General features: G+C 34.9%; 4 protein-coding genes and 2 non-coding genes across 7 annotated transcripts; 5 read left to right on the top strand and 1 right to left on the bottom strand.

Moving 5' to 3' along the window:
* Window positions 1–596: 596 nt before the first annotated feature.
* LOC116108303 (endoplasmic reticulum metallopeptidase 1-like) lies at window positions 597–8,911 on the top strand. 2 transcript variants are annotated; one of them, XM_031394555.1, is made up of 21 exons: window positions 597–1,215; window positions 1,323–1,408; window positions 1,489–1,590; window positions 2,164–2,270; window positions 2,366–2,466; window positions 2,927–3,014; window positions 3,344–3,432; window positions 3,622–3,761; window positions 3,868–4,033; window positions 4,152–4,287; window positions 4,438–4,534; window positions 4,779–4,908; window positions 5,574–5,633; window positions 5,793–5,911; window positions 6,185–6,309; window positions 6,392–6,616; window positions 6,717–6,877; window positions 7,480–7,643; window positions 8,098–8,180; window positions 8,266–8,351; window positions 8,716–8,911. In XM_031394555.1, exons 1-21 carry the CDS (start codon window positions 1,003–1,005, stop codon window positions 8,857–8,859), a joined length of 2,622 nt encoding a protein of 873 aa, XP_031250415.1. In that variant the 5' UTR covers window positions 597–1,002; the 3' UTR covers window positions 8,860–8,911. The 2 variants fall into 2 exon arrangements, with proteins under 2 accessions (XP_031250415.1, XP_031250416.1); XM_031394556.1 differs by lacking the exons at window positions 597–1,215; window positions 1,323–1,408 and having other exon boundaries at window positions 2,178–2,270; window positions 8,716–8,909.
* Window positions 8,912–10,097: 1,186 nt separating this feature from the next.
* LOC116108297 (60S ribosomal protein L17-2) lies at window positions 10,098–12,619 on the top strand. Its single transcript, XM_031394549.1, has 7 exons — window positions 10,098–10,172; window positions 10,287–10,323; window positions 10,479–10,519; window positions 11,736–11,966; window positions 12,049–12,151; window positions 12,242–12,309; window positions 12,394–12,619. The coding sequence occupies exons 1-7, from the start codon at window positions 10,170–10,172 to the stop codon at window positions 12,430–12,432; spliced, it is 522 nt and encodes a 173-aa protein (XP_031250409.1). The 5' UTR covers window positions 10,098–10,169; the 3' UTR covers window positions 12,433–12,619.
* LOC116108309 lies at window positions 10,655–10,784 on the top strand. Its single transcript, XR_004124622.1, has one exon. It is a non-coding gene; the product is annotated as a small nucleolar RNA snoR74 (small nucleolar RNA).
* On the top strand, window positions 11,335–11,463 carry LOC116108310. The gene has a single exon (XR_004124623.1). It is a non-coding gene; the product is annotated as a small nucleolar RNA snoR74 (small nucleolar RNA).
* Window positions 12,620–13,598: 979 nt separating the features above from the next.
* On the top strand, window positions 13,599–14,666 carry LOC116108304 (probable signal peptidase complex subunit 1). The gene is made up of 2 exons (XM_031394557.1): window positions 13,599–13,754; window positions 14,223–14,666. Exon 2 carries the CDS (start codon window positions 14,223–14,225, stop codon window positions 14,496–14,498), a length of 276 nt encoding a protein of 91 aa, XP_031250417.1. The 5' UTR covers window positions 13,599–13,754; the 3' UTR covers window positions 14,499–14,666.
* Window positions 14,667–15,811: 1,145 nt separating this feature from the next.
* LOC116108305 (small ribosomal subunit biogenesis GTPase RsgA 1, mitochondrial-like) lies at window positions 15,812–19,478 on the bottom strand. Its single transcript, XM_031394558.1, has 5 exons — window positions 18,482–19,478; window positions 17,677–17,898; window positions 17,387–17,581; window positions 17,057–17,250; window positions 15,812–16,432 (listed from the first exon to the last, which is right to left on the bottom strand). The coding sequence occupies exons 1-5, from the start codon at window positions 19,136–19,138 to the stop codon at window positions 16,225–16,227; spliced, it is 1,476 nt and encodes a 491-aa protein (XP_031250418.1). The 5' UTR covers window positions 19,139–19,478; the 3' UTR covers window positions 15,812–16,224.
* Window positions 19,479–24,979: the final 5,501 nt, after the last annotated feature.

The raw sequence follows: 24,979 nt of genomic DNA, 5'->3' as shown, positions 1-24,979 counted from the left end.
TACCCATTGACGATTGGTTCTGGGTAGGAACAGGAACCAAACCCAGGGTACCTGCTGGTTCTGGTTCCAACAGGTTCTTTTGAACACCCCTGATCCGAATAACTTTAAAAACTGTTTGTATCTATTCTTTTGTTTACTTTTGACCTAGTATTTTCAATATCTTTTACGGGTTCAACATCATATTTCACTGTTTTGCATAGATCTTTTGCGCAAACTCTTTCAAAAGGCTCGCGTACTTTTTCGTTGGTGCGAAATATCGCAATAACAACTTTAAAATCAAAACGTGTGAGATTTATGAACTTTGTATGTGTAAAATGCATATAGTTAATCAAATACTAATATAATACCACTTTTATATATAATAAGGTTTTGGTGGATGAAAGAAAAATAAATATATATGTATTACACTATACCATACATTTATAAGGATAAATCTAGATTTTAACCTAAAATATCAACCTCTTTAATCATTAAGCAATATTCGAATTAAAATATACATTTTATTATTGTCATTGCTCCAAAAACATCATTTTCTTCTTATTCTATGTCATAAATGGAGACTTAACGGGAAAAAGCGTACATATTGGTCAATAGATCAAAACCGTCAAATGGAAAATTAGGTCGGAGCTGGCCCAAGGCAGTTGAATCACACCAAGAACACTTATGGTCAGCGTCACCAATCCGAGTTTGGGCCCCTCTAAAAAGTTGATCCTGGTATTCTAAGCCCAGGAGATTCAAAGTGCATGGCCCACTCGTTTGTCCTCCACGACACGAGGTATGACAATTCACAAACTCACAAGTCATTGGGTTATCGGAGCCAGGGAGATCCATTCGTTTACAGTTCTTCTCTTGACGCCTCGTTCGTTTTCACTTTTCATTTACTCAAAAGTCAGAAACTAGCAGCTTCTTGAGACAGGTATTCGCTCTTCTCGTCAATATATTTATAGTGACGCATTTCACAATCAACAGAGATCAAGTTGAGGTTTTCAATTTCGGAGAAAAATGGCGTTGAGGTTTGATTCTAGAGACGTGTCGGCCTTCAAATTCTTGCTACTTCTATCAGTCATGTATGGAATCATGTCGGTGCTCGTTTACTCTATAATCCACATGAAGTTCGTGAAGCCGCTTGATTTCCATGCGCCTCTTGATCGCTTCTCTGAAGCTAGAGCCATCCAACACGTTCGCGTTTTATCCGAAGAGATCGATGGTCGCCAAGTGAGACAATAACATCGTAAACTTAATTTCTATTATTTACAGACGGTGAGACTTAGCAAAAGTTATTTTGCTTGAAATTAATACCATAAAACTTGAATTTTTAACAGGAAGGGCGTCCGGGCCTAAGAGAAGCTGCTGTGTATATCAAAACACAGTTGGAAATGATTAAGGAGAGAGCTGGATCGAAATTAAGGTTGGTATATCGGTTTACTACTTTATACTGTTAGGTCGAGTTGTGACTGAGTCGGTTGCTGTGGGTTCTTTACTATGCAGAATTGAGGTTGAAGAGACAACTGTTAATGGCTCTTTCAATATGTTGTTTTTGGGCCACAGTATATCGCTGGGTTACAGAAACCATACAAATATCATAATGAGGTATACCTACCTTGCTATTTATGAACTTTATATTTATTTAACTAATTTATGAAGTAATCAATCATTTAGGGGAGGACTGGATTTTCTCTCCTGCAATAGTGCATGAAGGTGGGGACCACAATTTAACATCGAGTAAACTGGTAATTGTGAAGTGTGATTGCAAATAGTAGCTGGGAGAACTTTAATCCTGGATATCTTTACTGGAGTTCAAGGATGTGGTTTTGTTATGTATGATCTGGACAGAATCGGAAATAGGAAAGTAGCTTGAACTCTGTTCAGAAAACTATTAGGTATATGGGGTAAATATTAAACCCTTTGGATGGTATTTTAGGTGCAATTGTCTAAAATAACTTTAGGAAGAAAAATAGAACAGCATCTTATGCTGGATCACAAGAAAGATGATGGAGCATTTATGATGCTTGGGGGTTTCATATATATATATGTATATCTGCTCCTATGCGAGAGGCATTTTACCAATGATGTCTTGTGAGACACCCAATCATTAGAATCTCACAACTTTCTTGCAGAGTGTTTTAATGAACTGGTATTTCTTTTTTAATTTATTTGTGACAGGATATCATCCACAGATTTGCGAGAGGATGAGCCCTCGGTTTTAATGAATGGCCATTTTGATGGCCCACTTGGCTCCCCAGGTGCTGGCGATTGTGGTTCATGCGTTGGTGGGTACAATGAATATTTTCTCTGAATGGAATATACACTTATACAGAATTTTTCTGCTTTATGATTCATTCCATATGCTTTTCTCTCTTTGCAGCATCGATGCTGGAACTGGCTAGACTTACAGTAGATTCTGGCTGGATTCCTCCTAGGCCTATCATATTTCTTTTCAACGGTGCAGAAGAAATTTTTTTGTTGGTAAGGATTACTGGAAGCATTACGATTTTATGTAGTTTGAAATAGGCTTCTATTATTGCTATCAGATCTTCTTAGTCTTGGAGTTATGCTTTTCTTACTTTTTGCATTGCTAATTTGTTGTGATATTCTCAGAGTTTGAATCCTTTGATTCTTGAATGAAAATGTCAAGGTAACACCTCTATTAGAAAGTAAAATCTTGCATGATGTTTGTCCATGGGCAGCGGCTGAGTTTATATGGAAGACAAATTAGAAGCTGCATTAACTGCCTTTATTAAACCTTGCATGAAATTTTAACTTATCCAAAACCAAAATTGCTGGAAAACAAATAACACGAGGAACAACCATTGAGCTAGCTTAAGCTATTAGTTTTTTTATTGTTTTTTTTTTTTAATGAAATTCTATTTTTATTGAGCTTCCTAGGCGCTAGCAATTGAGATGATTTGTGCTTATGATGTTTTAGGGCGCACATGGCTTTATGAAGACACATAAATGGCGTGATTCAGTTGGGGCTTTTATAAATGTAGAAGCATCTGGCTCAGGAGGTTTTGGTAGGAAATCCAATTCTAATCTCATTGTCTTTCAAAATTAAAAGCATGTGTGGTCCAATAGCGCTAATATGTGAAATAAAAACTACGGAGAAGTCTTTTGAATGATCATTGGCTTGTGACTGGTGAGCTACAAAACATACAAACTTCTTCCCCAGGGTTATATGGATTTTAGATCACCATGCCACAGCATTTTCCTTCCTTTTTGTCTTTGAAAGAAACCTTTGTTGATTCTGTGGATAGAGATCACACACTCAGTTTTTTATTGCCCTTTTCATGCGAAATTTCTTTTATGGTGCTGCAGCACTGACTTTATGTTGTTGGATTAACAGATTTAGTTTGCCAATCTGGGCCCACTTCTTGGCCTTCTCTAGTCTACGCTCAATCAGCAATATACCCCATGGCACATAGTGCAGCTCAGGTTTGTCTATTCTTTATGTTTATGTTCATATCAATCTGGCCAGCATTTCATTGTTGGTTATGTATGAAGGAACTCACTATGTTGTCTTGCTTTATTATTTTAAAACAATATGACATGTTCAAATTCCTAACAGCATGATTTGGACCACAGTTATACTTCTATACTGAGGTATCTATTTTTTATATGCAGGATGTCTTTCCTATTATTCCGGGAGATACAGACTATAGAATATTTTCTCAAGATTATGGAAACATTCCTGGCCTGGATATTATTTTTCTCCTTGGTGGTTATTATTACCATACCTCCTATGATACAGTGGACAGATTATTGTATGCATTACATCTGCTATTTTGGTATATATTTACTTGAGAGGAGCTTCTGTTTCATTTCATCCTTAAGCAGTTTCTCTGATAAGTTTAAGTGTTTCTGAAACAGACCCGGAAGCATGCAAGCACGGGGAGATAATTTTTTCAGTTTACTTAAGGCCTTCAGTAATTCTTCTCGGCTACATATTACCCATGGAAGAGAGTCTTTTGGAGATACTTACAATGAAAATAAGGATGAACGTGCTGTTTTCTTTGACTACTTAACATGGTTCATGGTAAGTTACTATACCAGTGGTTTGTTCTCTTCTTATAGTTTATGTATTTTATGTATATTATAAAACTAATTTGATCCTAAGCATGGATAACGTCTTTATTTTATTATGGATGTTTCAGATATATTATTCAAGAAGCGCATCTATGGTACTTCACAGGATTCCCATTGTCATCTTCCTTTCTGTTCCATTTTTTTTGTGTTTGCTGAATTCTGGCCTGCATGCTTGGTTTTCAAAATTCTGCGATTTTGTAAAAGGTAATTGATCACTGCTAATTTATTTTGTTTGAAGGGATTATTGTGATTTTCCTTCAATTTTATCATAATTTTTGCTCTTCAACAGTACATGAATATTGAGATTCATTGTCAAAGAATTAAGTAACATTTTCAAATATCTTAAATTTGCAGGAACCATGTTTCATGCTACTGGGATTGTAATGGCAATTATTTTCCCGGTTACCTTTTCAATCCTAAGATTGCTGTTCTCAAGTTATGCAATGAGCTGGTGCATTTCAGATCTTTTTGCTTCACTTCTTTGTATAAACGAGTGCTTGTCATATATTATATGTGTATTGCTCTGTGTATTTGTTATGACGAATAATTTTTAACTTGCAATGATTCTATGGAATTGTGTTCTTGTACCATGTTAACATGGTTTTAGAAAGTGATATATCTGGAAGGTCCTTGCTGAATCCAGTCCTAAAAATAAAAATACAAAAAAAAGTTGATATGCAGGATGTATATTGCAGGTTTGCTCATCCTTTCTTGGCTTTGATGATGTTTGTTCCATGCTCTCTTGTTGGTCTTTTGATTCCAAGGGTTATTTGGAGTCATTTTCCCCTCTCTCAAGATGCTAAAGCTCTGAAGACATCAAAGGAGGTAAATTTTTTATGTTCAGTTATTGTGGACAAGTGTTAATTTAGGCCAAGTTTATCGTGTGCTGTTTTAGCAGATAAGCAAATATATTAAGATCATCATTCTTATGAATTTGTAAACTGTATTGCTGTAACTGCTACATGTCTCTGATTGAGATTTATATTTATCTAGTGACATTATCTTGTGCATGGCATGAAACTGTTAATGCTGGTTGCTGGACATACCATACAAGTGGATGTCCAAGTTGTGTGGTAATATAAGCCTCACATCTATCAGTTAGAAGAAATGTCAAAATTACATGCACTGCTTTATTCTGTTTCTGCTCCTTTTGGCCACGTACTGGTTCCAAGTAAAAATTATATGATCCCTTAATGGTAACAATTATAATATACAATGCTTTATGGAGAATTATATGATCCCAGAAAGGACACAAATGTATAAACAATGATTTATGGAGAATAATGGTTTATGATTAATGATTTGATCTGTGTGTCTATATGCTTAATTGTTTGCTGAGCCTGTCATTTTGTTCTCAAAGTTATTATGGTGGCATTATGCTATCATATGGAGTTTATAGTCCTGCTGTCTCAAAAGATTCTCAAGTTTAATGTTTGTGGCACCAATTGCTGCTGAAAGCTAGCAAACATGTGATGCTCCACGTCTTGCAGGCACTATCTGATGAGGCAAGGTTTTGGGGGGCGTTTGGATTTTATGCTATAATTACTCTGGTATGTAGCTTGATCATTATTTGTCAGATGAGATTATGTGTCACAGTACAGATAAATTTATTATTTTATGTGGAAAACTTGAGATGTGTGACCAATCTATTCTCTAGCTTCAAGAAATTTTAAGATTTGGTATAGCTGAAACTGTTTTAGTAAAAACAGGCTTATCTTGTGGCTGGGTTGAGTGGAGGTTTCTTGACTTTTAGCCTGTCTGCTTCTATGATTCCTGCATGGATCTTCTTTTGCCTATCAACCAAGTTTTATGGTCATCGAGCATTGAGGTACTGATTTTAAATTTCTCATCGAATTATATGTTTGATTGTCCATATAAATTAGCTTGTTGCCAACACTTAGAAATAGTTGTAGCATACCCTGTTGCTGTAATCCCCTTGGAAGTTGTCTTTGTTTCCTTTTTATGAGGGTGAAGTTTCTAGCTTTACATTTCTTGTCCTTATTGTTCTTGCTTTCTCATGAATTTTTTCTTTCTAATAGCAGAAAGTTGTTAAGGTTAATAGAATCAAGACTTGTGGTTTGATTAATGTTTTTGCTTTCAGGTCAACTATCGTTTACACTGTACCTCTAATTCCATGTCTTTTATACTCTGTTTATTTTGGTGGGTTGCTTTTCCAATTTTTGACCGAGAAGATGGGTATGATGGGTGCTGTTCCACCCCCATATGGTCAGTTTTCATCAACTTCAATCTCTTGTGATGCTTAAGTAGTTTGAAAGAACAGCTGTGACTGTTAAGTATTTGCTTGCAGGGTATTACGTTCCAGATATTGTAGTTGCAGCAATTACTGGAGTTGTAACTGGTTGGTGTGTGGGCCCTCTTATACCGACTTGTGGCCACTGGCTAGCCAGGTCCTCAGTCTTGAAATTTTTGCTGCATCTTAGTGTGCTTGCCTTGGCTCTTTCATCACAGTTCTTTCCATATAGCATGGATGCGCCTAAAAGGATTGTTTTCCAGCATACATTTATGACTGCAGGTATTGAATAACATCGTGTAAATATTCAAAAACCTTTTTATACTTTGCTGATGTAGAAGTTTCTAATTATAATTGTTTTTATCATACATGGGATTCTCAGATGCAAATCAGGTTGCAGAGTCCAGTTATGATTTTTCGGTAGTGGATTCCAATTCTTTACTGTTTCTCTTTAAATATGCACCTGAAGTGGCAAAGGAGTTGCTAATTGACTCAGAGTTCTCTTTCAAAGCTGCAAATATATCTCAGCCAGAGACTTGGATGGTATGACATTATGTTTCTTGCTATTAATATGTTAAACTGATGGTTTGAGAAGATCTTTTACTGCTTATCCTTTATGGTTTTCCCGGGACTATAGAGATTGATCTTCTTATCACCATGCTCCTTTCTGCAAAGAAGTGTCTCCCACCTTTCTGTGCATACACGAATAAATACATGAATATGAGTTTTCGATTTCAACCAGCCAGTTGTGACAAATTAGTCGTGGTATTGTAAAAAGCTTGGTGGAGTTCCTTGAATGGCAAGTATTTTACAACATGTTGATGCATACATGAGAATCATCTAATGATATACCATTTCCCTTCCTTTCTCTTTCTCTAACACAAACATATATTCAGGCTTGTAAATAAAAAGAAAATAGGTGCTACCAATGGGTTGTGGTATTCCTCAAAAGTTTCTTTTTCTCTTTATTAATCTTATATGGGAATATTCCTCTTCATAAGAGCAGTAGAAATCTTCTATGTGACCACTAATGCTGAGTTATTTCATGAAGTAGTCATTACTTTCAATAAATTTCTAAATATCATATAAGACTTGATGGAAGGCTTGGTGGATTAAGTTATTTTGAAATTATGTTTCTTTTGCAGTCAATATTTCCAGTATCCCTTTTGTTCTCGAGAAGTTTGAAATTCCCTGCAAGAAGTGATGGAATTTTGAAGCGATACAAGTATTTCCCCCATTTGTCTAATTACAAGCCGCATACAACTTCTGGTGATGGATCCCGGAGAGTTTATTTGGAATTTTCCTTAGGGTAAGTAGAACAAAATTCACAAGGGATGTCAATTGTCATACACATGCACAGAAAATTGTTTGCTTCAAAATACACAATTTTCTTACTGTATCTCCAATATTGGGGCTAGCAGACATTCTCATAGTTTACTGTTTGAATCATAAATATGGATAATTCTGTATACCTATGGGTATACAGAATTATCCATATTTATTTAATGTTTTAACCCAAGTAGCTGCTCAATGATTTATGTAAATAAAACAAGTGACAAATTGGGAATGAGTTGCGACTTAAAGTGGCTTGGTGGAAACTTGGTGTTAACAGAAAAAAAAAAAAGTGGTGCATGCACGACAGTTGTATGTATTTGATATATTGTTAGTTGGCTGATGATATGAGATATATATATTTTTACATGTATTTGTAGATGTTATATTCAGCTAAAAGGTTTTACAGCTTGCACATTCTTTTCTTTCAGCTCGTTGGAGGAGGTTTGGGTTGCAGTCCTAAACATTACGGGTCCTTTATCTAGTTGGTCATTTGCTGACAATAAACTTCCAGGTATTATGTAGAATTTTGGATTCCATTTCCATATCCAACAAAAGCATCTCATATTGCATATTTATCCTTTGTGAAATTTCTACAGCTCCTGAGACAGTTTATGGTGGCCCACCATCATACATATGTCGGCTTAGTGGATCCAGCCATGAAAATTGGACCTTTTGGTTAGAGGTAAGGTTTCGCTTCTCTTGGTAGTTTATTTGCATGTCTTGTTTGCGCTATTGACATAAAAACCTGATACTGTTGTAAGAATTGTAACTTCTTGTGTGATCATCCAATAGCCTTTAGCGCCTTCAGTCATCTTTGAATAATTGGAATGCTGGTTGAGTAAATATATTGTTATTGTTCCATCTGTTTCTTCGGTATCATCATCATCATCATCATATATTTTCTTTAAATCTGTAACTGTTGCTACTTATACATATTTTTTCAGTCCTCTTTGTGTTCCCTCCCCCTCCACGCTTGCTCTGGGCATTTTCTGATTCATTATTATCTGTAATTTTAAGTGTACTCAACTTTCCTCGTGGAATTGCAGGCTAGCAGTTCAGAACATTTAAGAGTGCAAGTCAGTGTAGTAGATCAAATTTTGGTTGATGAAGCAAAGAAGTTGAAGAGCCTTTTCCCAGACTGGGCAGATGTTACTGCTTTTTCTAGCTTTATATCCAGCTATGTCTTCTAGCTTGTATAATACCACTTTATAATTGTCTTAAAAACAATTTGTAAAACACAGCTTTAATAAAATCAATGATCAATATAGTTCAATTTTAAAATTCATGGTTAGCTTGTCCTCTGATGTTTCCTTCATTTTTTTTTTTTTTTAATCATTGGGGTGTTTGGGTCAGTTTACGTGTACCTTAATTAATCTTTTGAAGCCTTGGAACTGTCGGCCAGGTAAAAGTTCTAGTGGTCACTCTTATTAGTACTTGAAGAGATTTAAACACGAGTTTATAGAATCTTTTTTTGCTCTTTTACTAGTAATTAGATTTGTGGGCTTCGTTTGTTTCGTTTTTGGGAATACTATTATTAGTATTCCCAAAAAAGTTAAACGGTAAAATGTCATTATTCTCAAAATATTATTCTATATTTTTTAATTTATTTTAAACCTCCTAAATTTGTTGATTTAATTAAACACTCAAATACTTTTTTTAGAAATTGTAAAAGCACTCTGGTCACCCTCCGATGGTAGTGGCTGACTGTCTGTATTTAATGGGTGGGTTGGGAGTGTTTTTGTTAACTTTTAATATTTTATTATTGGGGTGTTTAGTAAATAAACAAACATAAGGGATATTTTTGTTAATTTTTAAATCTTACATTGTAATATTTGTCCAATTCAACTTTTTTTAAAAGATTATTCTAAAAACTATCAGAATAATGAACCAAACGGAGCCGTGATGTTTTTGAATTGCAACAAATTCTGAGGTGATGCTACATTAAAATCAAATGATAAACAGCGTTCCTCTAGCCTAAACGTCGCTTTAATAACCTTTGAGCGTTGCCAGATCCGTGCTTGTTTCTAATCAAAATTGTGGTTTAAGATGTTAATGAACTTGTAAGAGTTGAAAGGCTCCATGGGAGCCTTTCAACGTTACTAAATTTTTTTGTGAAATATGATACTTTTTTTCCAGAATGATTGTGAGGAAATTATTTAAAAACCATTTAAATTTGGTTTAAATATTTAAAGTTGTGTTTTCAGCCCACTTAAGCGGTCCAGGGCCCTCCACTTAAGCGGTCCAGAGCTGGAGTTAATCCTAGGCTGCTTTACTCAAACGTTTCCAGCGGCTGTTGACTTCATGCGAACAACTAATGGGCCTTTTAGATCCCAAACATAAACCCGGACCCAAATTAAAATAACACCGCCGTTAGGAGCTAGGGTTTCACGTTTCAATCCTATAAAATGAAACCCTAGCGCCTGTTTAAGTCTCTGCTGCTAGAACAGAACGAAGCATACCATTTTCCCTAACTCAGAAGCAGCTCATATCTTCAGCCGCAATGGTACCTCTTCAGTTGTCTCCCCTCTCTTCTGGTTATACATTCAATATTTCATATTAGCTTGCAATCTTCATACGCTTCGTTTATAACCTTCATACTTCGGAATTTTGTTTTCAGGTGAAGTACTCAAAAGAGCCTGACAACCCCACCAAGTGTAAGTTTTATTATCCATTTCTCTTCCTTTATCTTCTTTTAGCTTGAATAGATCTATGTTGTCCTGATAATCATACATAGTTGAAGTTCCTGCTTTCTTTTTTTTTTTTTTGCTGTTTTGATCTAATTTTTTTTTTATAATGCTTATATTTGCAGCCTGCAAGTCTAGGGGATCTGATCTCAGGGTTCATTTTAAGGTATAGTACTTTCTGTTTAATTATTAGACTGGTTTTTGTATAGTTAGTGGTTTTGTTGAAGCACTTGATGTTTGTTTGGTTTTTATTAGTGTCTCATGAGCATGTTACAAGCCGGTGATTAATAAGAACCTGATGAAAAAAGCAGTGACCTGTTGCCCTTGTGAACAGGTCTCTCGTAAACTTCAGGGAAATCAAGTGCATTGTTATTGGGTGAACCTCTGTTTGTTTTTTTGTGGCTGAAGGTTCAGTAAACGATGTCACATTTAGCTGATTGCATGCACTCTAGGATCGGCAAATAATCTGAGTTAGGTTTTGTTATTCGTTTCAAGTCATGAGTTGAAAACCTTTTTCCCCTTAATTTATTTCCATACGTTGTTTGAATTCCATGTTTTACGTGAGTTCATTTGTACCTACGTGTTAGGAATTTTAGAGAAGAGTATGAACATTATATCTCCTTCTAAAGCTGCTTTCTTATTTAAAGTCTAGAGATTAATTGCCTTTACATTGTTATAACAAGGAGGCATGGTTGTTTCTATTTTTCAGAGCACAGGTTTGGACTGCCTTGCTGTTTTTGATTACGAGAGTTGGATTTAAATTGGTATCTTGTTAGATGTATGATTTTATCTTTCAGAGGTCATATTTTAGAATTAGCTGTTTGAGAAAAAAAATTGGATTATTGTGCAGATATAGAAACAATGATAAAATTTCAGTTCCCTTGAACTTTCATCTTTTTAACTGTCTTTATCTTTTAGACAAACTAAATTTTTTAATATCCATTCATCTTTTTATTTTTTATCTGAATCTAAAACCTGATGCAAAAAGCAGGGCCCTGTTGCCTCTTGTGAACATGACTCTCGTAAACTTCAGGAAAATTATATGCATTGTTATTGGGTGAACCTCTGTAGTTATTGGTGACTGAAGTTTCAGTAAATGATGACAAATTTTCCTTGTATCGTATTCATACCTGGTGTATAAATTTGTCAGTCCTCGTTTGGAAGTTATTTTTAAATTATTTTAACATGGAAGTTGTTTTCTTAATGCTGTTGTTAATAGGAAAAATAAGTCTTTTTATCTCTTGTATCAATGTTGTTTTGTGTTTATGTGTAGACGGTGAATTATATCTCTTTATTTATTACACTGCTCAACTTGAATTTCAAGTGTTCTATTACATTTGTACTTATATATTTGTCTGTGGCAAATTTTACTGTTTTTATAGAACACAAGAGAAACAGCCCATGCCATAAGGAAGTTGCCTTTGGTCAAGGCTAAGAGGTATTTGGAGGATGTTATGGCTCATAAACAGGCTATACCCTTCACACGTTTCTGTGGTGGTGTTGGACGTACTGCTCAGGCAAAGAACAGGCATCCAAATGGCCAAGGGCGGTGGCCAGTGAAATCTGCAAAGTTCATTCTAGACTTGCTTAAGAATGCAGAAAGCAATGCTGAAGTATGTCGTGTCTTGTTTTTTGTTTTTTGTGCTTTGCTGACTTCATGATTTCTATTTTCTAATAGTTGTAACTGTTTTTCAGGTGAAAGGTTTGGATGTTGATGCACTCTACATTTCTCATATCCAGGTGAACCAGGCCCAGAAACAAAGACGCCGCACATACCGAGCTCATGGAAGAATTAATCGTAAGTTCTGAATTCTTTCGACTTCGTTGTTTTGTTCTGATGGATCACACTCTTTTATGTATTGATAATTAACTGGAAAAAAAATTGCAGCTTACATGTCCTCCCCATGCCACATTGAATTGACCTTGTCTGAGAAGGAAGAACCAGTAAAGAAGGAGGTAATGCAGTCATGTACACATATTTGTGAGCTATACTGGTGTAAATTTATTTTGTCTCATGTTTTTCTTTGTCTTTTTTTGCAGCCTGAAAACCAATTGGCAACTAGCAAATCAAAGAAGTAATTTAGCTAGTCGAGTGGATTGCACTCTCGTCTGTGATCTTCCTGGAGTTTTGTTACTTTTAATAGTGCGACTGAGCTGTTATTTAGTTGAATCGGACGGCATATTTTGTTTATTTAAATTTATCTTTGGTTTAATGTTCTGTTAGATTTTTCATGGATTCATTTGAAGCTTATGAAAATTGAAGATTTTTGATGCTCATATAAAATTAAAATATTAGCCGTTAAAATATGTTCTAAATTCTAATATCAAGATTAATTTCATTGGTAAATATGGCTTTGCATGAGTGCTATTGCTTCTTTTCCTTGATAGCGAAAGTACTCTTTACTTCATTAATTAGAGTAGTACCTTTAAATTTCATTTTATAAAATAAACCGCCGAATCCAGTGAAATCTCGATAGATAGAATATCCATCTTTCATCACTAAGTGAATAATGGTATTCGAAAAAAGAATATATTATCAAACGTAAACAATCACGGTAAACGCTCTGCATGAGCATGATCTAATTACTAATAGAGAGTAAACGACTTTTTCCCAACCCAATGTTCGCCTTAGACGACATTTTTCAATCTAAACAAATCTTAAAATACTATGTTCTTACCAAAGTTTATATTCCATTATTATTTAAAATACATTTCACTTTTTTAAGGATGAGAGGAGTTTTTTAGAATGAAGGTCGATAGATCAATTGGTGATGATTAATTAAATATTTGTCGTCAGATGAGTTGAAAATCAGTTAAGAATAGGAGTCGAAAATCAACAAAGAACAGAAACTCTAAACTTTGCAACGGTCGCAATCATTGAAAAATCAGATGCTAAAATAAAAAAGATCTTGTTAAGAAGATACAAGAGATTCAAATAGTAGTGACAAAAATAATTTTCGTTGTTAGAATCAGTTTTGATATTAACGGAATATAAACTTTAGGTGAAAAAATGGTATTTTGAGATCTTTTAAATAAAAAAATATTGTTAAAGCAAACTTTGGGTGGGAAAAAGTGGTTTACTCTCCGATAAAATGAAATTCCTCGCAACCATTTGCCAAATAATGGCCAACCTTTTTTTTTTTTTTTTTTTTTTAACTCTACAAAATGCAAATTAATTTAATTCGGAACTAATTAAATTGGCAATTTTCAAGGGCTCATAATTTCTTATAGGGCAGCCTCATCAACCTTCAATCCAACGGTTTGCATTTTCTCTTGACATTAAGACGTTTGGTAATTGCGCTTCCATACATCTCCAGTTCTCAATATATCTGAGATCTGTGCTTGAACTTCAGCTTTCCTTCAGACACCGTGACTTTCTTCATTCAACTCTTCATATCACGGTAAGCTCAATCCCTTCGAGGTCTCAGGCCTACGATTTTTATTTCTAATTATCGTTCAAATTCTCTATTATTTCGATTTCTTCAAATATATTCATGTTTGTTGCGTAATACCTCTGTTTGTTTTATTAGAAACTGAGAAGGAAAATTGAATCAGTATTTATTTGTCGATTCTGTGCGCTTTCTGAGAAATCGAAAAGATGACTTTTACGATTAGTTGACTGAAACAGATTTCGCGAAAGGGAGAAAGTGTTTCGAATTTCTCTCTTTTAAAACATTTTCTCAGCAGCCAAACAGAGCATTAGGGTTTTCGTTTCTATCTTCATGTCATAACATTCGTATTTATTATTGTTTCACTTCTCAGCACAATTGATGCATGATGGTTTTCTTCTCTCGAGGGTCTAACATTTCACTTTAGTTGTTTATCTCTTTGGTAGTCTTTTAATTTTAGATTGCAATTCCATGTTGTAGATGGATTGGCAAGGGCAAAAATTAGCGGAGCACTTGATGCAGATAATGCTGTTGGCATCTGCGGTTGTGGCATTTGTTACTGGTTACGCAATGAGTTCATTTCAGATGATGATGTTGATATATGCTGGTGGTGTGGTTCTCACCACATTAATCACTGTCCCTAACTGGCCTTTCTTCAATCGCCACCCACTCAACTGGTTGGATCCAAGTGAGGCTGAAAAGCATCCCAAACCGCAGGTGGCTGTTAGTTCAAAGAAAAAGCCTGCTAAGAAGTAGGTTAATTTTGGCATTTGATAGGGTTTCTATGACTTTGGCTGTCATCTTCTTATGAAAGGTTTATAAAAAACGCCCTTGCTTTCTTGTCAAAAACTTTGAAACTCTCTTGACTATCACTAGAAATTGGCCTTGATTTAGTATAATGACTGTGTTGCCTGCATGCTGTTATTATTATTGTTATGTGTTGTTTATTTGGGAAAGAAGGATCTAATTGCTTGCCTGTTAATGGTGTTAAGAATATTTAATTCGGTCATCAACTCACTATGATAGGGCATGGTGAGTAATCATATGATGAGATTGACTTAAGAGTAAACCCTGGAAAGTGACGTTTCTGCATAGCTGAAATGGAAGTGAATGTTATAGTTTTATGTAGCTAACTTCTTCTGGAGAGTGGTGAGATTTTGATAGAAGTTAAGCATAGTTCTGCTTGATGGTATGTCAAAGTATTCGCCTGAATTAGCCAATGATTCTATTAGTTGTTCAGGGAAAAATGAATTCTGATTTCTCTTCAGGAAATTGACGTTGCCTTGTGCATTAACCACAACAATAATTTGAGCAGACCTGATTAATACTTGAAATTATGAAATTGACAATCAATAAGAATGAATGGTGATTTCATCATTTCATATAGTCAACCTGATTTTGTTAACAGGGAAATTTGTATTCTCATTTTCTTTATTAGAGAGATGTTGGCGAGTTTATTGGCTTCAGGTATCTTTTATTAAGTATATTCCTATTATCCTATAGAGTGGTTTGAATGCTTCCTGTCTTCCATCTGTGATGATCTAACATATCAATGTTTTCAGCCTTGAGGGGATTGTGTTTTTCTTTTTCCTTATCTATATGGCCATTTGTTGGATGAGATCATAAACTGCATGATCGCTAGGATACTCCAAAGATTTGGAGTATTGGTGATAATATCTAAGCTGTTACTATGCGAAGTATTTCAGTTGACTGATGGCAGTGTTGATGTGCATATGAATAATAGAAAGTTCAGGTTTTAAGTAGCCACTTAAATGTCAATTCTGGTTACCACGTTAAGTCCAGCAGAGGCTAACTAGCTAGCACAAGACATTCCCTTCAATACTTTAAATTACGAATATGGAGGAGTCCTTGCCCTTAGTCAATATCATGATGGTGTTAAAAGAGTTTTGCAGACAAAGCAAAGCGAAGTGGTCCGGCATTGCTTCGCAACTGTACTTTAATCCTTAAAAATACTTGACATCAATAATATGTATAGCAAAATTCAGTCCACGGAATTAACTCATTCATTTTATGTTCATCTACAACGAGACAAGGTTTCTTAGGTTGAATTTCAAACAAAATTAAGGGCATCATATATTGGAGCATCAGATGCCAAGTTTATAAACCGGTACATGGAAAAACAGGGTTAAAATTTAGAAAAAAAAAGACACAAGCTGGAACTCAATTTTACATCCTAAAATCTTCACTAGTTCACTGCTTTACTGCCTGACATCTGTTTCTGCAAAAATTAACGCTGTGGGTAGTGCATACCATGAAAGAGAAAATTGCAAATGTTAACACATTAGATCTCAATCAGTCCCACTAGCAGCCATTATACAAGGATTTATTCTCTATCCAAGAAAACTCACAAATCTGATTGGTATCACATCATTACCCGTACCGATGAATTCAGTGTAGCAGCTGTAACAAAAAAGAGGGTCAAAAATCTACTCATTTACACTTACTGTTTAAAACCAACTTTCTACTGGCTTTCGTTCCTCATATCTCTCAAAATGGGATCATTTTCCAAGTCTAGCTCATCCTCATCCTCATCCAGCTCATCCTCATCCTCATCCTCATCCAGCTCATCTAATATTGACTGGTTGATCTTCTTGCGAGACTGTCTTCGGTGCTTTTTAGGCTCCAATCGTGGTTCAGCTTGCTGAACACCCATGTCACCCATCTTGTACCTACAAACAATTTGACAATTGGAAATGCAGTTATCAAACCAGGATTGTCCTGCAAAGTTATACTAACAAGGAACTGAACTACATTTTTGCAAATTATTTGGTCTAGAAGAAAAGGAAGTACAGGAAAAAGATAGGAAGAGTCGTCAGTATAAATGCTTAATACAAACATTTATTGGCCATAGAGTAATGAAACTGAAGTTGCTATTTCAGACCAAAATGTTTCTACTCTCAATTTTAATGGCCGTTGAGCTTATTGAACATAACATTATCTAACTTTTAGTTCCACCAGCAGGATCCGCGATTTTTTATGGGCACCAGCATCCCAGGTAATTCAGTCTTACGGCTCTTCATTATCTGCATATGGCCTTTTTTTTCTAGGTGCTCAATTTGTATGGGCTTTTAGTTTAATGTTTCTATTCAGCGAGCATGGTTATTGGCAAGAACTTATTGAATCCATCGTTTAGGCTCATAATAAATTAAAGGTTGCTCCTGCCACTCAGCCTAAAGCCTAGAGCCTTGAGCATTGTACAAGGACGTGTTGTAGGAGTAACCCATTACCTTCTGGGTGGAATTGCCACAACATGGCAAATATGTAGCTATCACTAGAGATCTAATCTTACGTACCTTACATCACCCTCTCTTTTGGTTCCAAATGTCCTCAACTGAAACACCTCTCTCATCCTGATCTCATCAAGAAGTTGAAAATAGTATTGATATCTTTCCCAATCCCCTTTTATAACGCACCCTGGTTCACCAATATGCACGCAATCATTGAATGTACATTTCAAGGGCTCATTGGCTTTCAACCTTTTCCGAATCTGAGGAGAAAATAGAAACAGAAAGAATCAACAATAGAAAAGAGAAGGTATCACTACCTGTTCATAAATTTAACACAGTCAAAGCTTAAATAAATGAAGCGTGCGAAATCACTGTCAACAGGCTAAAAGCACAAACCTCAGGGAAAGCTTGTGCAAGAGATTGCTTAGTTACTTTCAGTAAACTAGGCTGATTAAACCCAGGAGTATCAGCTAGATAACCTCCTCCAGATAATGGAAGCAAAGAAACATGGCGCGTGGTATGCTTTCCCCTGCCACTTCTGGTTGAAACTTCCCCAACACGCTGATCCTCTAACCATTTGCTTCCCAAAATCTGGAGGGAGTGAATGTACAAGAACGAAATTATAACCCAAACACAAACAAAAGGAAAGACAAATAAGTGAAGGAACAGGGTTAGGAGAACCCCACTGGTTCAAACCAATTATCCCCTTCAGCAGCATCAGCAGCACTAGGATTGCTTCTCAAAGCATTAATAAGACTAGACTTCCCAACTCCACTTGGACCCACAATTACAGTTGTTTGATTTTTCAAGCTTGATGCAAGAGAGTCAAGTCCGTATTTTGATTCGACACTGCAAAGCAGCGGTTCGTAGCCCCAACCATGCAGCCTAGTGTTCCATCCAACCAGTGTCTGCAGAGTCAAGAGATTTTAGCATTAACAGCACTGGAATAGAAGAAGAAAAATGCGTTTGATTTAGAATAGAACAGAAGTGCTTAGAGAGCGGGATATTTTTCCCACAACCAATTCAAATACTGATTAAGAGATAGGTGTAATCCTGTAAGTTTTATATCAACAGTCCTAAAGAAACAGCAACAATAACACCACTACTGTTAGTTGCAGCACGAGCTTGACTATAATCCACAGCTTTGTGCAGGCATTTCTCTTTTCACGTGGCATTCAGAATTAAAACAATAGAGATTGGCTAGAAGCCAATCTCATTAACTCTCTCTCACAAACCGGCAGTTCCCAATTGGTTTACGATGATTTATCAAATATCATGAACCCGAATTAAAATCAAAGTTTATCAAATTTTCACCTTTAAGCAAAGTTGCAATAAAGTTAATACTAAGCAAAGTTTATTTTCACCTTCAATCATATAGATATTACATCCTAATAACATGCCAATTCAAATTAGAAACTGAAGCTAAGATTAGAATGCAGATTTGAACAAAACAAAACAATAATGAAATAACATAAACAAAATGTATCTAACCTCCTTATCAACAAGCTCTACTTTGTTCAATGCTAGGGTGAGTGGAATTCCTGTCGACTCAGCCTCAACCAAGAACCTTGTGAGCGTAAATGGCTCTGGCTTGGGCTGGTCTAGTGAGAAAAGCACGAGCAAATGGTCCACATTCGCCACGGGAGGGTCCAGAATCTCCGTACTCCGTTGAAACACATTCTCAATCATGCCTCTGCGGTCCACCCAATCAATGGACCCCACCACCACCTTGTCCCCGACCAAAACTCTCCGTCTTATCTTTTTCAGCACGGCTTTCACCACACACAGCAGCTCCACTCCACTAGTGATGTTGGAAGACGAATCGGAGGTTCTAGAAGGTTCTGGTTGGACGATCACGCGCATGAAATTCGCTTGGGCGGCGGCTACAGTACCTATTGCTTGGGACTCGGTCAGGTTCTGTTTGTCCTGTGGTGAGAGAACTGGAGCGAGAGAGGAGAATTCTTTCACAGTGTGTTGTTTGGCTCTGAGTAGATTCTTGCTAACATAGTTTTTAGGTTTTTGTTGCTGGTGCTTAGCTGCGGCGGTGACGATCGGGGCTTGACGGTGGTGGATAGCTGATACATGGCGGATGAAGTTGTTAACGGCGGTTGCTCGGTGACGGAAGAGAGAAATTGAAGAGATCGGCATGGAGATCGTTAGTGTAACAATAATTTTCGATCAAAATTTGAAGAGATAAAACAGAGGAAGCAAAAGTCATGCGTTGGATGTTTTATCCATTTTTTCTAAACTGAAGCAGTGGAAGCATTTGAGTGTCCAGTAGCTTCTTGAAGGATTAGCAACAGACATTTACAGCTTAGTTGCCTTAAACGACATCGCTTCAGCATTACATCCGCAGAAAAGATAGGCACGAAAATTTTGTTTGTTAATTTAAATTGAATACCTTATAATCATCAAAACCAATATTCTCAGTTTGTTGATAAATTATAGGCGTGTATGTTTTGATCGAATTTTGATTGAATTATACAATATTATCCTGTTAATACTTTACGCAATGAAATACTGTTACCCGCCAATCGATAAATCCGGATAGGGCTGCTAATCCAAATTGAAAATGGGCTTTAGGTTTAGGGCTTAGGTGGAAAATGTGAAAGGGTAAAGATGGGTTGAGAGTACATTTTATTGGATGTGGTGCATTTAGAAATACTCTTTACATGAGAAAAAACCCACGTGATGGAAGTCCAATCTGTTTTTTTTTTTTTTTTCTTTTTTTCTGATTATTAGAGTGTTTAGGTAAGTTTGTGTGCACCTCGATTAATTTTTGGTGCCTATTGAATATCCAATAAACTCAATATTCTAAGATAAGTTACAAATGTGATAGGTGATTCTAAGGTTCGAATGTAAGAAGTCAATGAAATGAGTAAACTTTTTTTACCGTCAGGTTAACCCCCTAGGGGGCGTTTGGTTGGGGGTTATGTGGGATTACTGAAGTTAAGTCATCTTATATTACTTTATTACCATATTTGGTTGTCAAGTAATATAAGATATCGGTAATCTTCAAATACCAATAGTGGTTACTATTGATAATATTGGAGGTAATACCTCAATTTTCTTGGGTATTCTAAGATTACCAGAGTTATCTTTTTTTTGTTACAATTTTATCCCTTATTAATAAAATTTTAGGACAATAATACCCTTATTTTTAAATTTATTTACATAAATATGGCTTTTACTATTTTACCCAAATTAATTAACTTTTTTGACAAAATTACCCTTGAATTCAAAATAAATTGCAGCCCACCCAAACCACCACCCCCACCCACCTGCTACGAGGAACCACCGTCATGGCCAGCCGCCGCGGCCACCGGAACGGCGCACGAAAGGCTGAAAATGGTCGTCGTGTGCCGATATGGCCATTTCCGGCTAGATATCTGGCTGAAAATGGCCAGATCTGGCAGTTGACGGCCAAATCCGTTGATCTGACCATCGACAGCCAGATCTGCCACGTCTCTTTGGCCAGAAATGGCCATACGGCGCACGGAGACCTTTTCCTACCTTTCGTGCGCCGTTAGGTTGTCGGCTGCCAGCGGTGGTTGCCGGTGGCCGACAGTGGCTGGGTTGGTGAGGGTACTTTGTTGATTTTCCAAACTTTTATTATGAGGTTGTTTTTGCTAAGTTTTTAAATGTAAAGGGGTTAAAATAATCCAAATAATAATCAATATTAAAAAATAATATAATAATAATATTTAATTAAAGAACAATTCAGTAATTTAAATAACATACCCACCAATTAATCCTTCTAACAAAATATATTAATATAACATACCCATTAATTAACTAAACACATTTTCTTAAAGATTCTCAGTAATCTTTAAGGTAATCGAACTTTCCAGTAATCCAATATTCCTTGAACCAAATGCCTCCTTAGAGTTAAGTCCAATCTTATTGGTAGATGATCCTTCTTTTATTTTTTGAATCTTGTCTTATAATGCAATTGATTTATTTTGTAAGATGTTATAAAGAATTTTAGACCTATGTGTGTAAATAAATTGAGATTAGCTGAAAAAAAAAAATAGAATAACATAAGGATATCTAATAAAGAAGAAAAAATCTATGATATCACAGTAGTATTACAAATGTAGAATCACAGGTTAATGTATCCATATTATGTAATTATTTTATTTAATAAATATCAATCATATTTATTGTAAAGACATATAAGAGAAAAATAAATCATATGTAATATAAATTCACTTTTGCTAGATTATTGTTAATATTTTTTTATTGTGATTTGATGTAAGTATATACAATGGGTGGAAACATAAAATTTGTTCTTGCAATTTACATCCTATCGAAGGTAATATATTATCGTAAACTCTTTTCAGTATTATATTGTAATATGCCTGTTCAATCGCTCCTCATGATTGCTATATAGTTTCAGTTAGAAACATAAAATTTGCTCTCATAATTGCAGTTTATTTCCTATTGATCTGATTTCACAATCTCATTGTCGACCCATAAGCTTTGTTTACTGTTGAATTCTAATAAACTGGCTACCAAACCATAAATTTGACTGTATAATTGTAATAAGCCATTGCCGAACTATGATTTATACATCATTGTTATATATTTTTATTACTGTTGATATGACGAACCATAAATTAGATTGTACAGTTGTAAGAAGTCATTGCCGAACCATACGTATTACTACAACCGTGATTTATGCATAGTTGCAGTACATCAAAGTCTCCTTCAATTCAAATTATCACTGTCAAACGCTAATGTTTCATCATGTTTAATTGTAGTAAGCCACATGTCAAACCATAAAATTTGCTTACATAATTGTAATAAAGCATTTGTCCAACTATGTTATGCCTAAAAAATCGCACTGATATTAGCACTAACCAATTAGAGTTCAGAAAGGCTTTGTACCGTCTAGGAGCTACCACGTTATCCCAAGATAGAAGGGATACGGATGTCACCAACTCAGCAGATTCAAGTTTTGTCTATGAGTGGATGAGGACCGCACACATATCCCAACTTTATCAAAATAAAAAGATAATAATTAAGGAGTGGTCCCCACGTGCTAGGGTAACTTGCAAAAACATTCATTATATTGATTTAAAAGAATAAAAGATGTATAAATAAGCACCCCTCTTCACAAAAATGGGGGTTAGGCATATGAGAGTTAGACATAGATTTGAGCTTCATTTTTTCTCTCTGTAAGCAAAGTATTTCTTCATCTTTGTATGTCTTACGGGCAATATCATAGAAATAGTCAGAGAACAATAAAATAACAGTGGATGTAGGATTTGCTTTAAGCATCTGAACCATTACAAAAACCTCTTTTGTCAGTCTATTAATAACATATATAATCTCAGCACCATATTCAAATTTCATGGATCCATCACGTGTAATTTCTAAGACTCTCTTAGCACTTTGTATGTACGAGTCGTTGGTGTCCAAAATCAAGCATCAACAAACCATATTTTATTCATAACTGAAATATATTAAGGTCTATTTGAGTTTACATTGTAACTAGCATATCATCAATTTTCCTATAGAGTTGTAATGAGCCATTGGGCGAACCATAAATTTATACATAATTGTTACATAAATAATATATATAACAATGTGATTTTTATGAATAATAGTAAATTAACCAATTTAGATTTGTTATATTTTATTATAAAAACAGTTGGACAATATGATGCTCAATGAATTGTACCATACAATATGTTCTTATTAGTTCTATGATGATAAAAAATTTAAATATTTACTACATGATTATCATATTTACATAATTTTGATGTTTGGTCAAGTATAAAAGGTGTACATTTATCTGTTCAACAATTATATTTGGGAAGGATAAGAAACTATCAATTGGAATATAAATCTGGAAATATAAGTGCTGTTGAATTGAGAACACAAGTGTGCAGGGAAAATAGGAAATTGAGAATGTTTGAATTGAAGAGAAAAAGAGGTAGATAATATTAAAGTTTCATATAATTATTATCTATTTTTTTTTTTTATATGTTGGTTAGTTGTGATTATTTTTCTGGTCCCCGATTGTACACGTAAGCTGGCCGGACATCCTCAGCCACAAAAAAAAAAAAAAAAAAATGAAGGTTTTTTTATTTTTGGAGCAACATCATTAAGTTTGTTATGTTTTAAAAAATAATTTTCTAATCAAATGCAAATCAGACTTGAAAGAGTGGAAGATGCAATGCAATCTAGAAAATGCTCATTATAGTCTTAATATTGTTTGTTGTAATCATTCCTCAGCCAAAAAAAAAAAAAAAAATTATTGAAGGTTTTTTTATTTTTGGAGCAACATCATTAAGTTTGTTATGTTTTAAAAAATAATTTTATTTCTGTGAACAGCAGAAATGAAGCCCTGAAACTTTGGTGAACCATCTTACAATTGCAAATTTGCAAGTATTGTAAAGCACTTTTGTGGTATGAAGAGCGTAACAAGACTGATTAAAACTTCATCACCTTATTCCATAAGAAATAACAGACTAATAATTGAAACTGAATCAACTTTAGGGCTCCGAAGAATTAATTGAGGTACACGTAAACTGACCCGAACACTCCCGATCACCAAAAAAAAATAAAATAAATTATCTTCTTAATACTTAAATTGAAGTTGGGCTTTAGGTTTAGGATGGTGGGAAATGTGAAAAGGGTAAACATGGGTTGAGAGTATATTTTATTGGACGTGGTGCAGTTAGAAATACCCTTTACATGAGAAAAAACCCACGTGGTGGAAGTCCAATCTTATTTGTAGATGATCCTTCTTTTATTTTTTGAATCTTGTCTTATAATGTAATTGATTTATTTTAGTAAGATTTATAAAGAATTTTTTTTTTCTATCACTAGAGGTGTCCGGACTAGTTTGTATGCATCTCAACTAATCTTCCAGAACCCTGAAACTATTAGTCGAGTAAAAACCTCGCTAGCCACCCTTATTAGTGCTTTCGAGCTCATAAAACCTGTTTTTATTCTTTGACTATCATGCCACCCAGTAATGATTATTATAAAGAATTTTAGACCTATGTGCGTAAATAAATGGAGGTTAGCTGAAAAAAAAAAAAAAAAATTAGGATAACATAAGGATATCCAATAAAGAAGAAAAAATCTATGATATCACTATAGTATTACAAGTGTAGTATTGCAAGTTTATACATCCATATCATGTAATTATTGTATTTAATAACTATCAATCATATTCATTGTAAAGATATATATGAGAAAAAAATTCATACATAACATAAATTCACTATATAGTGGTGTAAATGATGTGATATCCTATAAAACTTATACTTTCGACCAAGAGACTATTATCCTCCAATATTTATATATTTTTAGTATCTTTAAATTAAAGTAATCATATTTTATACACCATTCTCTTCGACCATAATTCTGCAGCTTGTTACAAATTAAATATACAGTACATCATCTACAACACAGGATAAACACGCCAACTTAGCAAGTATAATGACGGATTTAATTAGCATGTTAATGATGTTTATGTTATCTGTACTCCACCCACACGAAAAACAATGAGTAAACGACTTTTTTCCACCCAAAGTTTGCCTTAATGACACTTTACCATCCAAAACGTTTCAAAATACCACATTTCCACTCAACGTTTATATTTCGTTAATACCTAAAATATACTTTACTTTTTTAGTTGGTGTTTGACAAGTTACTAAGAGTCAGGGTAAGAGAGTTTTTGTAGAGTGGAGGTCAGTGGATCAAATAATGGTGACCGATTAAATATTCGTCGTCGGAATTAGTCAGAAATCAGTTAAGAACAGAAAACTTTAGTTTTGTGGTGGTCGACATGTATAACACATACATATTCCAATATTCATTGATAACACAATCAATTTCAGTTTAAAATCTCCATGGAATATATGCGGAAGTAAATGACAAACCTCCAGCCATAGCAATTGTTCTTTGATCTTCTTGCTCCTTTATGAATTACAGGATCTTCCACTGACTGCAATTTTGGGTGATGGTTTT

The sequence above is a fragment of the Pistacia vera genome, unplaced genomic scaffold, assembly GCF_008641045.1.
Source record: "Pistacia vera cultivar Batoury unplaced genomic scaffold, PisVer_v2 Contig561, whole genome shotgun sequence".
In the NCBI taxonomy this organism is placed as follows: Eukaryota; Viridiplantae; Streptophyta; class Magnoliopsida; order Sapindales; family Anacardiaceae; genus Pistacia; species Pistacia vera.
This window is presented reverse-complemented; position numbering and strand designations above follow the sequence as displayed.

What these genes read in the sequence shown, in the direction of transcription:
- LOC116108303 (XM_031394555.1), top strand. Translation starts at nt 1,003, where the DNA reads ATGGCGTTGAGGTTTGATTCTAGAGACGTGTCGGCCTTCAAATTCTTG. An exon ending in AAGAGATCGATGGTCGCCAA is followed by an intron (nt 1,216 to 1,322) that starts GTGAGACAATAA and finishes AATTTTTAACAG; the next exon opens with GAAGGGCGTCCGGGCCTAAG. An exon ending in ACTACTTAACATGGTTCATG is followed by an intron (nt 4,034 to 4,151) that starts GTAAGTTACTAT and finishes TGGATGTTTCAG; the next exon opens with ATATATTATTCAAGAAGCGC.
- LOC116108297 (XM_031394549.1), top strand. An exon ending in ATCTCAGGGTTCATTTTAAG is followed by an intron (nt 10,520 to 11,735) that starts GTATAGTACTTT and finishes CTGTTTTTATAG; the next exon opens with AACACAAGAGAAACAGCCCA. An exon ending in ATGCAGAAAGCAATGCTGAA is followed by an intron (nt 11,967 to 12,048) that starts GTATGTCGTGTC and finishes ACTGTTTTTCAG; the next exon opens with GTGAAAGGTTTGGATGTTGA.
- LOC116108304 (XM_031394557.1), top strand. Translation starts at nt 14,223, where the DNA reads ATGGATTGGCAAGGGCAAAAATTAGCGGAGCACTTGATGCAGATAATG.
- LOC116108305 (XM_031394558.1), bottom strand. Translation starts at nt 19,138, where the DNA reads ATGCCGATCTCTTCAATTTCTCTCTTCCGTCACCGAGCAACCGCCGTT. An exon ending in TAGAGCTTGTTGATAAGGAG is followed by an intron (nt 17,899 to 18,481) that starts GTTAGATACATT and finishes TTGACTCTGCAG; the next exon opens with ACACTGGTTGGATGGAACAC. An exon ending in AAAAGAGAGGGTGATGTAAG is followed by an intron (nt 16,433 to 17,056) that starts GTACGTAAGATT and finishes AATTGTTTGTAG; the next exon opens with GTACAAGATGGGTGACATGG.